The sequence below is a fragment of the Halichoeres trimaculatus genome, unplaced genomic scaffold, assembly GCF_033239565.1.
Source record: "Halichoeres trimaculatus isolate MK-OKI-2021-1 unplaced genomic scaffold, fHalTri1.1 fHalTri1_scaffold_17, whole genome shotgun sequence".
In the NCBI taxonomy this organism is placed as follows: domain Eukaryota; kingdom Metazoa; phylum Chordata; class Actinopteri; order Labriformes; family Labridae; genus Halichoeres; species Halichoeres trimaculatus.
The window spans coordinates 24,793,389-24,809,960 of record NW_027437195.1 but is presented as its reverse complement, the minus strand read 5'-3'; the positions used below and the strand labels follow the sequence as shown (position 1 = coordinate 24,809,960).

Below are 16,572 nucleotides of genomic sequence, written 5' to 3'. Positions count from 1 at the left end.
TTGTTCGTGTAAAATTTCGACTTTAACATTTCCCATTTTCTTCTCAAAGCATTACGACTTTAATCCCCTAGCAATCCTAAATATTATGACATCACAGTTTTTTCATGCACAATCATGACTTTAATCTCCTTGCATGACGATTTTATTCCCATAACATTATGAATCTATTCCTGTCCCATCACAACTTTTGTCAAGAATAAAATCTTTAACATTTAAACATCAAAGTTGTATTCTCATAACTTCAGGACTTAAATCTCACATTGATAACACTTTTATTCTGTTACATTGGAACTGTTATCTCCTAACATTAAGGTATCATCCACGTAAAACTTAAACTTTTTACCTATCATTCTGATTTTCTTCTTATAGCATTTCAACTTTAATATAGTAACATTACATTATATTTCTGTACATTATGGCTTAATTCTTACAGCATTACAACTTGCATTTTGTAGCATTACAATTTCATTTTTGTAACATTATGTATTGATTCTCATTACGTTACAACCATAGACTGTCTCCCTGATGTCACCTGACTGTTTCTGAAACGGTAAATGAAGCATATTGGCTTATTGGTAGTGACAAGGGCTTTGCGTACAGCTATAGGGCGTCTGTCGGTCACGTGACCTGAGCTGTGCCTCTTATTGGGGGAGCTCACAATCTTAATACTCTCAGAACGGCCGAGTTAGAAAAAAATTCACCCCCGTACAGTGTACGCTGATAGTAAACTTAGCAACTCAGACAGGAGACATTTTTTGAACCAGGCTGTAAATGGGTTAATATCTGCTTTGAAAATGCCTTTTTTTTCTGGCTTGGTGTGTATGTGACTTCTGGTACTTCTGGAGCCAGCCTCAAGCAGACAGCAGAAAGAAACAATAGATTTGTCTTATATTCTTGGACCGGAGGTTGCCGCTTGGTTACAACTTTTATCCTGTTACTTTAAGATTTTATTTCCCTTACATAACTTTATTCATGTAAAATATCGGCTCCAGCCTCCAAACATTCTGTCTTTTTTGTTGGTGACATTAGGCTGAATAACTTTCAGGGTTGTTACGATCGTCATGGACTAGGACTACCGTGTTGTGCTTGTGCTGCTCAATCTGCTCAATCTGCTGACTTTCTTTCAACAAAATCTGCATCTGTTACTCCACTTCTGCTCTTAGCATTCACCAAAACACCAGATGATCGGCCAAACTCTACTTCAGTGGAGATCTACCCAAAGCGGCTTCTGTACAAGACAGTTATAGCGCCAACTACATGCCTGGTGTGCTTACTACAGCGTTTTCAGTCCCTTTAGCATTTCTGTGTAAACGCAGATTTGTTTTAGCATTTCTGGATGAAACGTTGTCTAGTAAATGGGGCCTTACTTTCTTCCTTCTGTACGTCATCCTCCACTGATCACAGAGTTTCTGAACAGTCATGGCAACAAATGTTTTATTCAGGATCCAGTTGTGCGATTACACAACTAGAAGAGCCGGGGGATTAAATACTAAACTGATTTATTACATAAACCGACATTAAACTGCATCTCATATTGTTTATAAAATAAACAGCGCTCCTTTTATTCCACGAGCAAACTTTCAGACCAGTTTCATTCAGTCAAATAGCCGGTGGAAACTCTTTTGAAAAGCAGAACAGAGCTCCTTTCCTCTCTCCTTCCAGCCCTCCACACATTATACTAAGTGCTAGGAAGATAACAACCAATGGGACTTCCAAATGCATCAACATCAAAAAGCCATTTAATCATTGCTCTGCCTCCCTCTCCCCAGCCTTTCTTCCAAATACCATTTGATGTCTCTGGGGAGCAGGAAACATTTAATAAAACTTCTCTAATCGAGTTCGTCGGCAGAGAGCTGTGTGGCCTCGCTCACGCGGTCGCAGCTGTCTGCTCGTCATCTCAAAGACCCGCTTCGTCAAAAGGGTTTTATTCTCAGAAGCCAAACTGCTGTTCTGAGGGCTTTTATGTGAGCAGACCTGACAAAAATCGACCCTATTGTGCCGTTCACTTTTTTGGCTCGGGGCCCAGAAGTTGCAAAAAAATGAAGTTGCTCAGGGTACAACAGACGGCTGGAAGGTTTAATTTGAAACTGCATTCACTGGACGAGATAATTTAACACTAGAAGTCCCACAGCCCAGCCATTTGGCTTTTCTACCTTCCATGCCCAAGGGGCAGCCAAGTGGCTGGATTAGTCTGGAATCAACATCTCTACTTTAGGTGTGAACAGCCATCGGATCACCATTGTTTTGTAAATGAGGCAATTACTTTCTCCTGAACTACTGAAAAAGGAAAAGATGTTGCTATGCCTTTACCTGAATAAACCAATGTGTTGTAATGTTATGAGAGAGAGGTAGAGGTTTAGTATAAAATGTTAATGACTTCATTTTATGTTCAACAAGCTATAATTAGTCCAATTTTGTGATCACGACAGAAAGTTATTTTCCCCTCCCTTCTCAGTATGAGGTCAACACAGTTTATGATTTTTATTTCTTGCTGAGATTTATTGCTGATGCACAGGTTGAGTAAATAAACTATCATGGGCTGTGAGTGAGCTTTTTATCCACCTCGGGTCCCTAGTTTAGCCATCGGTCACAGCCACACCCATCCTTCCACCTTACATCCAGCTGGCCTGCTTTTACATTTTCCATCCATCTTTGTAACTATTTATTTTCTTATTCTATTGTTTTAACCAGGATTTTCTGTGTTTCTCAGGAGTAAATGTCAAATATGGGTAGATGAAGATAAACTTTATCCAGGCTACTCAAAGCACCCCATGTCAACTTTGCATGCTTGAGACTTAACACTCTATTATAGTGAAAAAAACACAGGATCTTTTTCTTTTAATATACATGTCTTCAAAGAGTTAGATCTTTGGGTGGCACCTGTGTGTGTGTGTGTGTGTGTGTGTGTGTGTGTGTGTGTGTGTGTGTGTGTGTGTGTGTGTGTGTGTGTGTGTGTGTGTGTGTGTGTGTGTGTGTGCATTTGTGAAATGTGAATCAAAAGTTATACAAGCAGATATATTGTTAAAAAAAATAGCAGCCATGCTAACAGTGGACCTGACAGGAGCTTGTGACAGAGGCAGTCAGTTCAGTTTAGGTTTCTTTTAGCAGCTTACAGTGTTCACAGTCGCACAAAAGGCTGCATGCATATAAACAAAGATCTATCAAGAAGAATATAGAGATAGTATAGCTATAAAAAAAACTTCAAAATAAATATAGTAAACTTAAACTAAACAGTCAGCAGCTGTTTTGGACAGGGGAACTCTAATATGGGTTATGGAAGAAATATTTTTTCTAATTATATCAGAGATATTTACTGCTACACTTGCCTCACACTCTAACAGCCCGATGCAAAAAGTTTCAGTAGATGTTGGAAGCTTCCAGGCTCTTTTCAGGCACACCCCTCCCCCCTGATCATGTATCACATCTGTGGACTGCCAATCTGTCAGGTAAGGGCTGCATTTGCAAAACAATGGTGGCTAATTGAAGGCCGTTCAGTTGTACATTCTAACTGAGCAGCCTTTTGGCTGTCCTCTGGGCATTGCAGCAGGGGTAAGAAAACCCTGGGACTTCTAGTGTTAAGCAGCGGTTCACGTGTGCTCGATCGAAATATATTCAGCTTGAGCTGGTGCAGACTGCAGCCCGGGGCGTGTCTGCTTTAGCCATTTTAAAACACCAAAAGTCAGCGTTTTCTGGTGAACAAAGAGCATTTTGGAAGAATAATAAGTGAGCTGGTGCTTCACTTTCACTGCTTTGCATACCCTTTAGCCTACTTTTTGAAGATTTTTCCAAACATGACACAAAAGAATAAGTTATTTCCTTTGAGATGAAACTCACTGTCACTGTTTAATACAGCTTCAATTGTTTTAAGGATGTCTCATGCTGTGACGTTGCTTCTGTGCATATGAAATAGGCCTAAAAATATGATATTTCATGAGAGAGCACTCAAAGTTAATTATTCACCTCTGTGCTCTACATTAATAAAAGGATCCAAATGTAGAACCAGTTATATTTGATTATTTTAATGCAAAAAAGAAGAGATTATCTGCCTAAAATCTCCCATAATCCTGCCTTCAATCTGCATCAGAGGTGTGTTTCCCAAAGTCAAGGCAAAGACACGAAAGGATCAAATTTGTGTGCTGCTGTTAAGGGAAAGCTGCGCTGAAATTCTTGCATTAGAAAAAGAGATCAAACTTCTTAAGAACCAAGACTTTGAAACCCTTTTGGCTTCTCTTCAAACTTTCTACACAAATAAATCTTATGCAGTTTTTTCAGCCACTTTTTTGGTTTACAGTGATTTATTTTGGGTTCATATTTGCTGTAGCAAGCTGGACTTCAGCTACGTGATGGTTCACAAAATCCATGGTTCAGTTCTTATCACAGTTTTGTAGTCGCAGTTTTCAGTTTAGTATACATTGTTGTTGTTTTTTACACCTTTATTTTTCCATATACCCTAATAATCCACTATTAACAGATTATTTTTAATCAATTCTGTCATGCTAAGTCATGAAAAACCTGAAAAACATGAAAAAAGAATGAGGCTGTTTCCCATTTCAAACATCATTAAAGCTGAGTGAAACATTGCTAGTTTCAACATGCCAACTCCTCAGTAAGGGAAGTCACTATTGGCTGTCCTAAAAGCCACTAAATGACCCTGCTGTTTAATCTGCATATTAATCCATTTGCATGTGATTTTCATTGACTGTAGGAGAGAGAAATAATGTAGCAGACAGAAAGCAGGTAAAACACAAAATCATAGATATGTTTAGAACTACAAAATAACTTTCTTCTGTCCATTCTTGTTTTGTTTTTCTTGTTTTTTTGTCTAAATATCAACTCTCCTCCTTTATCTGGGCTGGGGATCAGCAGAAATGAGCATAATGAGACACACACTTACGTGATTTTATCTGCTGTGAGTGACGACTGTCTCTGTGTTTTGAATAGAGGAGGGGCTCATGCACGCTGACCATTGAGGAGATCAAAACACACCTTAACCTCAGATTCTCCAAACTCCAGAAAAGTCACAAGAATTGTCATCTTTAAAAAAAACTTGCCAAAGGGGTCTGAAATTGAATCTAAAGTGCTCCCAGGCAGCAGAACGACTAAATACCACAGGTACACCCTCTAACTCTGCCTTCTCCACTCGTCATGTAAACAACACACACGCCTCCCCACACAACTGTTCCACTCTTGCCTTCGCCTCACGTTGCACATGTGTATGATCTGACCTACACGCTTGCTTCAAACTGAGCTGTAAAACGAAGAAAAAGAAAAACACGAACCAGATACAGTGAAGCTAAGACTCATTGGAGGACAGAACATCAGAGAAATCCCAGAGCTCCCAGAGAAACTTGAGGACTTGTGCACCTCTGTGTGAAGCATGCAAGAGAATTCTTTCCCAAGGTGTTGAGGAGATTAAATCATCAGTTGTGTTTTATCCACTTAGAGTAAAATCTTGGCTCCTCTTTTTCTATGTGACCTTCAAAAAATCGTCACAACTTAATTTGTTGAACTGTTCTTGAAGCAGAACAAGCAGAACGTCCCCCTCCAGGACAGATGGAGGGTATGACTTTTCTTAGCAGGGACTTCCAGAGGAGACTCAACGCCTTTTCCTTGCAGCAGTCATTTTTCAAAAGCTGTGGCTGCTGTCTGAATATCTGTGGGAGTTCACTTTTCATCTATAGAAAGGTTTCTGAGTGCGTGGGCAGAAAACTCTTGAGAAGTACCTTGTGCCGCCGATTCCTTGCTCACTGTTCATCCTTATCTCTATTTCTTACAGACAGAAATCCTTTTACCTTCTTCTTTCACTCTTCGAAGCTTTCATTTTTATTCTGCAGCACTTCTCTCCCAGGGGTATTATCAGGTCCCAGCGGCTCTGACCCTTCGCCTCCTTAATATTGGATTTCAGTAAAAACTGAAGTTTTTCCTGCGGTTGACCTCTCTGTAGGCCGTTCCGGATAACACCGAGCTTAATGTAGAAAATACAGAGTAGAGATTTGTGCTCGACCTTGTACAGTTGAGTAATACAAAGGCAGTCTGAAAGCATGATCCCCTGACTGCTGCATTTTAGAGAAATGTCAGTTCAGGACCTATCGCCGTGCCTTCAAGGCCACACACAAAGAAACACTCAGGCACAGGCACACTTATGTTGTCCTTTAAAGAGCTACAAACAAACTCTTTCTTTGATTCCTCCCCTTTCACACGTTTATATGTACACTGAGACATATTCAGACACCTGTAACTACCATACATCTCTAGAATGAAAGTAAAACATTCAGCAAACTCATCAAGAAAAAACACACACCACTTTACAAAGGCTGCTAAATGATATCTATTGCAACAGAGAGACTACTAATCAATATGTTTCATGATACAGAGGTCATGATATTATACTTATCACAATATAGTGGCCACCATATGACAAATATCACAATACAGAGGCAAGAAATGGAAGATATCACAATATGCTAGCCAAAATATGACATGTACCAAAATATGGTGGCCCCAATATATGAATCACAATACAGAGGCCCGATACGATTCTTTCAAATTATGTTTTGCCGATACCAATACAATACAATACTGATCTGATACCAATCCGACATGGTACCTTTTTCTGATAAATCCCGTACTCTGTTGGGTGACTTCATTTGTTGTATTAAAATGAGTTCCACACAGCGGACACGTTTGCATTGGGACTGGGACGATATGCTGCTCTTGCGATTTGATTCTAATACGATTTAAATGGCGATTCTTTGATATTTACGATTTTTAGTTTAACACTAGACCATGTAAAATAGTTAAATGATGATGATAATGTCTACAGACTATATCAGGAGCCATATTTTCCCATAAAATGCACATCACGAGTCAGAGAGAAACATTTCACCCTTTGCTGGAGAAAAGTGGTAACTTTTTTCCAATACAGTTTATAACCAAAGATTGAAATGAAGAATTTAAATTAAGAAAAAAAAATGACAAAGATTCCCAATTTTGATATTGTCAAACAAAAAAATCCCAATATACGATTTTAGATTTTTTTCTCCCACCCCTAGCTTGCAACATGGTTTGGTTTAGAGCAGCCGTAAAGCATGCCAGTGCCGAGAACACATGAAAATTGGATTGGTCCGGATCGTGTAACAAAATCCAGTGCTATTCAATACTCCAAAAATAGCCATATTGGGCGGCGATACTGATCAGGGTATCAGATCAGGACATCCCTAATAATACCAGAATACTAGGGGTGTAACGGTACACAAAAATCATGGTTCGGTACGTACCTTGGTTTCAGGGTCACGGTTCGGTACATTTTCAGTACAGTATGGAACAACGCAAAACCATTTGCTTGTTTAGCATGTTTATCAAACCAAAAACTTGCCGTTATACAGCGAGGGGGGAGGCTCTTCAAGCTCCGGTTGGTCGTTAGCAGCAGCCATGATGCACAATTCAGACACAAGCTCCTGTGGCTACGGAAGCTCTTTGATATCCATCTTCTGATTGGCTCACCGTGAGACATCACGTCCACATGATGTGCACATGATCGCAAAGCACGAATTACAGACCACTTTCCTCATGAATATAAAAATGCCTTCCCTGCTCAGCCAATCATAGACGAGTACTTACATGAATATTAAAGAGCCATGTGCAGCGGCTAACGTTAACTTACTGTACTTGTTGGAATACAGCACTGTACCGAACCGGACAGCCTTATGGAGCTATTCGGCACGGATACATGTACTGTTACACTCCTACTAATACATACCAGAATACAGTGGCTACAACATGATACGTATCATGATACAGAGGCCATGATATTATCTGTATCAGGAGGCCACTGTAAGATATGTACCCAAAATTAAATTTGCACAAGTAAATCCCAAAAGTCTACCCTGTCAGTTGTATGCTTTTTTTAAAAAAAAATCTGTACTTTATTTTTGACATTTTGTCTTCGTTTTGATTTTTCCTTGAACTGTAATGTATTCTTCTGACTGATTTTTAAATGTTATCTTTCAGCATGTTTCCTTGACCTTTGTCGTCATTATTTATAATGTGTTGTGTAAAGCACCTGCCTGTTGCCAAAATGTGTTACAAAAATAAACTTGCCTCGCCTTGCATATTGTATGACTCACGTCCACCTCCTGGCTTCCTGTTGTTTGCAAAAACCTGAAGTACTACCAGAACTTTGCTTTCAGTTTTGCTGGCTGCGCAAAGAGCTCCTCATCCATGCTCATTCGCATGACAACATGCATGTATCATGTGCACAGATGCATGTTGAGCCAAAGAGTACATGACAATACGCTGCCATTTGGGATGTGTGCTCTGAGTTGACTACAACATCCAACATGCTGACTTCATCCCATTGAGGGTGTAGCTCTAATGGCTGATGCAGATCTGGATTTAACCACTGACCTATGTGTAGAGTTTTTTAAAGTTAAATAATTAAAGATTTTGTGCTCAGTGACTTTCAGTTTCAGCTGAAAAAATCATGACGGGAGAGAGAACTTGAATCTTCTGAGGAAATGAATGATGCAAAGCGTCTCTTTGAGAGAAGTCAAAGGAACAAGTTAACCTCTGTTTTATTTTTGGTCTGTAGACAAGAAGATCTCTATGAAACAACAGAGATGAACTTTGCTTCACCACGACAAACACTCCCTAAGAATGTCAAAACGAATATTCACCATAAAAACCTTAGAAAGAGGTATGCATTAAACCTACCAGGAATAAAGGAGCATGATATAGTCTCATCACTTACGCAAATAAAGGTCACACTCACAATCGCAGCTTCACGTCTTCACACATTCAGTCACATTTGCAGTCACACTCCGTCTCACACGCGCATAAAATCACAGTTTTTCTTCTCACACTCCCTGGTCGGAAACCAGAGGCACCACAAACAGCTATCATCACCTCCCTGCCTCCCTGCTTCTCGGCTGGCAGCTTATTACATGTGGTTAAACTAAACACACCAGCAGTCTGGCCTCCGTGCTGCAACCGCAGAATTAAACAGCGCCCATACTGGGACCACAAATAAGGATCATTTTCAGTTTGGGTTTGTCCCATGAAATCTTGTCTCTGAAGGAAAAAACAAAAAGGAGATTCATACAGTGATAAAGCAGCAAAAACTCTTCAGGAATTGAGGAACAGTTGCCAAAAACTCAAACTCTTATATTTGAAAATGTCTGGAAAGACAGAGGTACCTGGAGTATCAAAAAAAGCACATTCATTCTGCTTTTTTAAAACAATTAGTCCAATATTAAAAAGGTATTCAGACCTGGTAAAAAAAACACACAAAACAACTCAGACAAGCACTGAAGCTATGTTATGTATCCTCCCTCCCCTCCCTTTCCTCGAAACACTCGTAAAGGTGAATCACAGGAGCAGGATTCACAAGAAACTCAGGACAGACGTGCCGATGTAATCATACACTGTTTTTCTCACACTAGCGCTTCAAGCAGGGCTGATATCACTGCTGTACACAGGAATCCCTCCAACAATAGCTCGCTTCCTTCTCGAGTAGGCAGTAGTAACACTATTAAAGCGTGATTTAACAGCTCAACAGCTGATAGCGTGGACAACAAGGTCAGGTGAGCCATTAATGAGTTACTCATCTTCAGTAAAAGGCTTAAAATCAAAGCTGGAGGAGTGATGAATCATACAAGGTCAAATATCATTTTCGGGAATCAGAGCAGGTCATATTTAGGGATGGTTTAACTGACTAATGTCTCAAAAGATACTAGAGAAATCTGAATTTCATGCTGACTCATGTACAGGTAAAAGAAACACCCAGGAAACAGTCAAAGGTGAGCACAGTTTATTATATACAGCTGCTCAGACTCGACGTCCATCCCTTATTTTAACTTTTGTTTTATAAAGTTAATCACATTCTTGACATTTGTAGCTAATTTTGAGCTTCGTCTTCTTTTTAACTTTTATCAAGAGACTGAACCAACCTTTGTTGATTTGGGTGACCAAACAATAAAAATAACATGAATGTTCTATTTTTAACAATTTCTTTTTGAGTTTTTTGTTAAAAAAAAAATCAGTCTCTAAGCATGGTCAGACATCCTTTTGTCATTATTACAGAGTTATGAAATCAAACCACACCTGTTCCTCAGGTGTCTCTTGATACTAAATCATAAGTGGTCAGTTTTCTGCAGTGCTATTTGCTGCATAAACATTAGCAAACTGCCTCTGACTGAGGAAAATCTACTCCATTAGGGGGCGATATGAGGTAAATATGTCAGGATGTTTATGTGGCAGAATCTGGAGCTCATTGTGATCGAGTTCATATTCAGACTATTCTGACCCACACACAACATTTTAAGCCACAAAAATGTCTTGTACTGCTTTGTGAACTGTTTCTATGCTCATAACTTTTATCTATTCCTGTGTCCTTCCTGCAGGGCCTTTTACCAGCACAAAACGGCACCTCACTCCGCTGTTAATCTCTCTTCACTGGCTTCCAGTAGCAGCACCAATCAAATTCAAAGCTCTTCTTCTGGCTCACAAAACACTGACAAGAACAGCTCCTGTCCACCTGGGGTCCCTCTTCCAGGTCTACACTCCTTTTCACCCACAACACTCTGCTTCTGAAAGACGCCCAGCACTCCCAGACCAGCGTGGCTCCAAATCTCTAGCCAGACTCTTCTCCTCTGTTGTTCCCAAATGGTGGAATGAATTACCAAACTCTATACGATCCACAGAGTGTCTTTCTACTTTAAGAGATGTCTGAAAACTCATCTGTTCAGGGAAAAATAAAGCACTTAATGTGACCCTTCTTCTCTTTGTCCTCAGGGATAGAATGAGTCAGAGGGTCTCAGACTCAGCGCTTACAGAATTTTCAGCACTGATTACTGAATATTGTTGAAGGTCGAAGTATATTGTTGCAGCAATTGATTGTAGTTAGTTGGCTAGATCATTCAACATAATTAAAATATATATCTTGCACTTAATGGCAGCATTTGCAGCCAAATAATTTACAGCATTTTTGTCTCACTAACTACGTTTTTCCTTCTGTGTAAATTCTTGCTTGTGTTGTGTATGCACAGTCCAAAGGTGTTTTAGTGATATGTTATTAGACATACTTTGGTTGTTTGTGCACTTGACAGAAAATCTAAATGTTCCCATAATTTAGACCATGATTCATTTCAGTGCCATGATTAATACACCAAACGATGAAAGCTGGGGGTTGCATGAGAATGGACCTCAGGCCACGATTGGCCACAGACTGGAACCATAAATCAAGTCGCTCTCTGTGGGTATTTCCAGTGAAGTCACATTAATAACTGGGCCACCGTGCAGGCGAGGATCACTTTAACGTGTCACTTTCTCCTGCATTTAATGTGACACGGGGCTGGGGTCTCAAGAGAAAACAAAAAGAGCACAATATCACTGAGACGTTTTAATGATTCCCATTGGGACAGCTTCTCGTCACCTACTCTGCTCAAAGGTCAGAGGTCAGAGCGAGCAGCAGCTCTGCAGTTGTTGGAGGTTCAGGGTCTTATTTTAGCAGACATTAGCAGGGTGGATCTCTGCAGAGTTTCTTCACACCCACAATCACTTACAACTCAGTGTGTTCACAGGGCGACCCCACCCTCTGAGCTCCAAACTATAATACGTTCTACAGGCAGATTACCAAGGCAACGAGGCTGCATGTGAAGACAATCTCAACCTCTTTTTTTACGCAGAAACAACCTCAGAGACCTCATCTGCTTGTAAAAGCTCTCAAACAGTCAGGATATGAAGCACCTTATACAACAGCAGACGTGAAAACAGCACAAAGATGTTCTCACTGCGCACGGTGAGAAATGATATTCCAGGAGAGAAAAAAGCTGTTAAATCCACCCAACAGACCGTCTGGACTTAGAGAGTTTCTCGGCACCAGCCATGAAATCTCCAATACAGTGCTGTCAGCTGGCAAAACACATCCACACACACAGAGCGCTCGGATTAATCCGAAATTTGGTTGGCAGCCACCAGCGGGCTCATGTAGATCCAGCTGAATATCAAAACATATTCGGAAGGGATTTTCAGGACAGGAATTAACAGCCGCAGAACGAGGAGAGCAGAAAAAGACACCAAGTGCTACCTTGAGAACAGAACTGATCACTTTAAACACCAGAGGGAAGGCAGAAACACCTCCAAATGATGTTTTATTTGAGACATTTGCAGGACAAAGATTGGACGCACTGAAGCTGAAACAGTCCAAGATGTATTAAGTTAAAACAGCACTCCTAAAAACAAAAGATCTAGAGACAAAACAAACAAAACAAACCTAAAAAGCTTAGGTAATGACCCAGCACTATCTCTGCAAAAAACTGAAACATCACATTATCAGATATTCAAAGCGTCCAACCGGGAGAGGAGTCACTCTGAGCTTTCACCAAGGGACGCTTCTGTTTCAGCTTCTTTTTCTAAGGCACTAAACACAGAAGAGCACTGCGCTGTAAGCAAATGCATTATGCATCAAGCTCATCCAATTTTAAACATGTTTGAAACATTCATTGTTTGGGTTTAGAGCAAAGGTTTGTGGTATCTACGGGTTGTGGGTTTAAATCCAGCCTCAGTCATCCTTAAACAAAACAGAGTCGACCGTGCGGTGTATATATACCTCCCAGACTGATCCATGACTTCAGCGTGGAATCTCTCCGACTTTGAGGGAGGATTTCTTTACAACAGCTGGGCGAGGAGCCAGACAAATACCCAGCATGCATTTGTGTCGCATCTCCAGTTAGACCTTCAGATGTTCGAGCATGCTTGAATAAGACTTTTCTGATCAGCTGACACAACAGCTAATTGGTGCTAATTTTGCAGCTTTAAGAGAGACAAATCAGGGCTAAGATGACCAATTATTCATATCTTTTTACATAAAGGAAGAGTCATCAAATCGCTTATTTTATCCAGTGGAAACAGTTGAAAACACAATGATATCGCACTTTCAGTCAAATTAAACTTAGACTCATGTTGAGAATCTGGATTTCCAGGATTTGGCAGCAAAATTTTCCCAATGATCTCTTTGGCAGGAGTGTTACCTGCAGGGACTAAACACCTTAAAATATTTTAGCATTAAGCTAATGTTTGCAAACAAAAGGCTGATCAGAAGGAGAGACTTTTGTTGTCAGAGGAATTTGGGTTTTAGTCTGCAGCATTTAAAAAGCTTAGAAAGAGAGCTTTGGGTTTTTAAGAACAATCAAACTGGGGAGCAGAAAGGGCTCCATATATCAGAAATGAAATCCCTGAAGCGATCAGGAAGCAGTTTGAGTCAAATGTGACTTTTCGTCGCTAAAATCCAAGATGTCCGTTAGTGAAAGTAGATAAAAATCAGGCCTTTGACACCAACTCTCAACTCCACTCTAGTTTCTCTTCTTAAGTTGATTTTCAGACTCTAAGAAATGACCAGTAGACAAATAATGACAGCCCTTTTTCATTCACAGCCCCCACAGACTGTTTATTTTACAGATTTCCTTACAGCTACATACGCAACACCTCCTCAACTGTCACTGTGTTTGAGAATTCCGATTCTTCTTTTACGGTTTAACTATCGTTCTTTGTGGACACCTCTAGTGATCAGTGTTAATTCTAGCAGCTATTTTAGAGTTAGCATTCATTTTAAGCCTTACTAATGCTTGATGTGTGATGCTTTGTGTGGTTTGTGTTTGTGCTGACAAGATGCCGGGAGAACGGGATCTCCAAGTGGTCGAAGTGCAGGAGTACAGGCATCTGTATGACTCTTCACACAGAGATCACTGTGATGACCGAGTGGTTAATAATTCATGCCTTGAAATTGTGGCCACTCTCGGCAAAGAAGAGGAATCTGTTGAAGGAACCGGGAAAAATCTCCGGGACAGGAATTTAATGTTGTAAACTCTTGTTTAGTGCACTGCTAGACGTACATTTGTGATACACTGCCCCCTGCAGTTTGGGAATGGACACCAAGTGCGTTAAAAAGCATAAAAGCCTCATGTGTACTCTTGCACGTCTCATTTCCACATGTCAGGTTCGAGCAAAAAGCCTTTCACAGCCTTTAGTCTTTTGACGAAAATGCCTGTTACTGTTAGTCGCTTTTCGGACGTTTTTGACCTTTCCAGTTTTCAACTAGTTGTAGTCCATAAAAATACAGAGCAGGCTTGTTTTAGTCCATTTTTTTTCGTAATTGTCTCGTCAAAGCAAAGAAAATGTATGTTTTTCCGTCTTTTTTGCTCATCATTGTCCTGTGGAAAGATTAATAATCGTAAGTTCTGCTAACACTGCTGATATCTGACCCAAGGTAAAAACACGTAGTAGTGTGTTGTTAGCAACTGTTATATCTCCTGACTTTATTTAACGCTGTTTTTAAGTGCAAAAGGGCTTAAAAAAAGATCTGTCGATGGAGAAAAAAAAATGAGTTCACATCTTTTTTCAAGACACTTAAAAAGTATATTAATATGCCATATAAGAAGATATTAAATAGGGGTGGAAGAAAAAAAATTGAAAATCGATACATCGGGATTTTTTGTTTGACAATATCGAAATCGGGACTCCTTGTTGAAAAATCTTTTTTTTTTTCAAATTCTTCATTTCAGTCTTTCTTAATAAACTAGATTGGAAAAGTTACAACTTTTCTCCAGCAGAGGGTGAAATGTTTCTCTCTGACTCAGGTGATGTGCATTTTATGGGAAAATATGGCTCTGATATAGTCTGTAGATATTATCATCATCATTTAACTTTTTCACACAGTCTAGTGTTAAAATAAAAGCAAACTAAAAATCAAAAATATTGAAAAATCCTTATTTCAGTTGAATCAGCATGACAAAAATCTTAATAGAATAGAATCGTTAGAATAGCATAACGTCCCAGCCCCAATATTGAACCCTGTTTAACTATTCAGGTCTCATGTTTCAATCATTTATCTTGAAGTCAGAGAATATATCAAGACATGTGAGATGAATACAGCTTGTAAAAAGTTTGATGAGACACTCTGATGAATACTTCTGGTAAGATTAAATTGTTGGCAGTGTAGCTGATGGATCTGAGAGTAGCAGTCAGCAGGGACTTATTGAATAAATTATATTAGTGTTGTTCTTACACGCTCCTACAGGTACCATCTCAGTCGATAAATGGCAGACGCCTACCTGTGTAAATCTCTTCACTGCTGTCCCTCAATCTCCTCTTTGATCGCACTAATCTTTTACAATCTTATTTTGTAATCTTTCCAACAGTGCTTTGGCAACACATCAAATAGCATCCCAATGCAGCTCAATGAATTGAAATTGACTTGTATTGAGTGCTGGCTGGCTCGCTGACAGACCAGACAAAACATGTTCAACGCTGTGAACATTTCTAAAATATAATTTAATGTGCTTCCTCCTCCCACAGAAACAACCTCCTCAAATCCTTCCTTCCTCTTCACTCATTCAATTACTTCTTTGGAAAGACATGAGAGGCGTTTCACACCAGATAACCACAAAGCTTATGCACGTAAAAACAAACCAGCTGCACCTGACTGCACCAGGAGAACAGAAGAAAAGCAACAAAAGAAAGAGAGACAGAAGGCGCAAGGTGGAGATGTCTGACTCACCTGTGCGCTCGATGTAGTCCACACATTTCTCGATAAAGAGTGGGATGGGTCGATCCGGGGTCACCAGGTTCTGCAGGGGAACGCCAAAGTAGTTGCTCTCCCAGGTTCTTCGAGTTGGGGGGTATAGGGGCTTCGGGGGTTTGGAGGATTTCTGCTGTAAGACGAGGAGAATGTTAGAAAGTTAGAGGAAAAAGTCAAAAAGTGATTGGTCAGGGAAGAGCAAATGAAGAGCAAACAGGAAGGGAGGAGGAGGTTAAAAGAGGGCGGACAGCAGAGAGATGTGAAGCGATGATGGAGAGGAGACAGCACAAAGTCAAAGGAGAAGAATAAAGTTTTTAAAGGGAGAAGAAAGAAAAACATGAGGGAGAGTACAAATGGAGAATAGCAGGCGACGAGGAAGAAAAGCATATCAGACGAAAAGAGGAGGAGGAGGAGGAGGTCAATCGGGAACTAGATCAGAAAGAATGTTAGTGGGATGAAGGGAAAGAGCGGGAGAGAGTAGTCCATGTGGAGGAAGACGAGAAGAAATAAGACAACACAGAAGAGCTGAGACGGCTTTGATTTCCCACACTCCTCTTCTCTTCAAAGTGTTGTCATGCCTACGGCGGTTCGGGCTCCTCTCTAATTGGCCAGGACGGCGACTAAACACCTTCCATTTTGTACCTTGTGGTTCACCTTTAGCTTCCCTCTCTGATTATCAAAGACAGCCTGAACGTCGCAACAATGAGGTGCATTCACGACGCCTTTGCAACGCTGGCAGCTGTTTCTATGCTGATTTGCAAACTGGTGTCTGATCCCTGCCAGGCTGTCATCTCAGATAAATGTGTGTTATAGTGCACACAATCACTAACTAGCAATTCTGCCAGCACAATTTGAATATTCATGCAACTAAAGAACATGTTAATTATAGTCACATGCTGCTGATTAAGTTCTTGAAAACTTGCTCTGACTCTGGAGACTGAAGGTGGATGCATTGACGTTTTCTCAACATCCCTGATGTGAATGTACCTATGAGTGGG

At 40.2% G+C, this 16,572-nt stretch overlaps 1 protein-coding gene across 2 annotated transcripts in view; it reads right to left on the bottom strand.

The window, feature by feature from the left end:
- Window positions 1-16,572, bottom strand: part of arhgap5 (Rho GTPase activating protein 5) — a 71,869-nt gene that overhangs the window by 38,248 nt on the left and 17,049 nt on the right. The window contains exon 3 of one of the 2 annotated variants that reach the window (XM_074691575.1): window positions 15,554-15,707. In XM_074691575.1, coding sequence (XP_074547676.1) covers window positions 15,554-15,707 — 154 coding nt within the window. The remainder of the gene's footprint in view (window positions 1-15,553; window positions 15,708-16,572) is intronic. The other variant, XM_074691576.1, reaches the window with a different exon arrangement.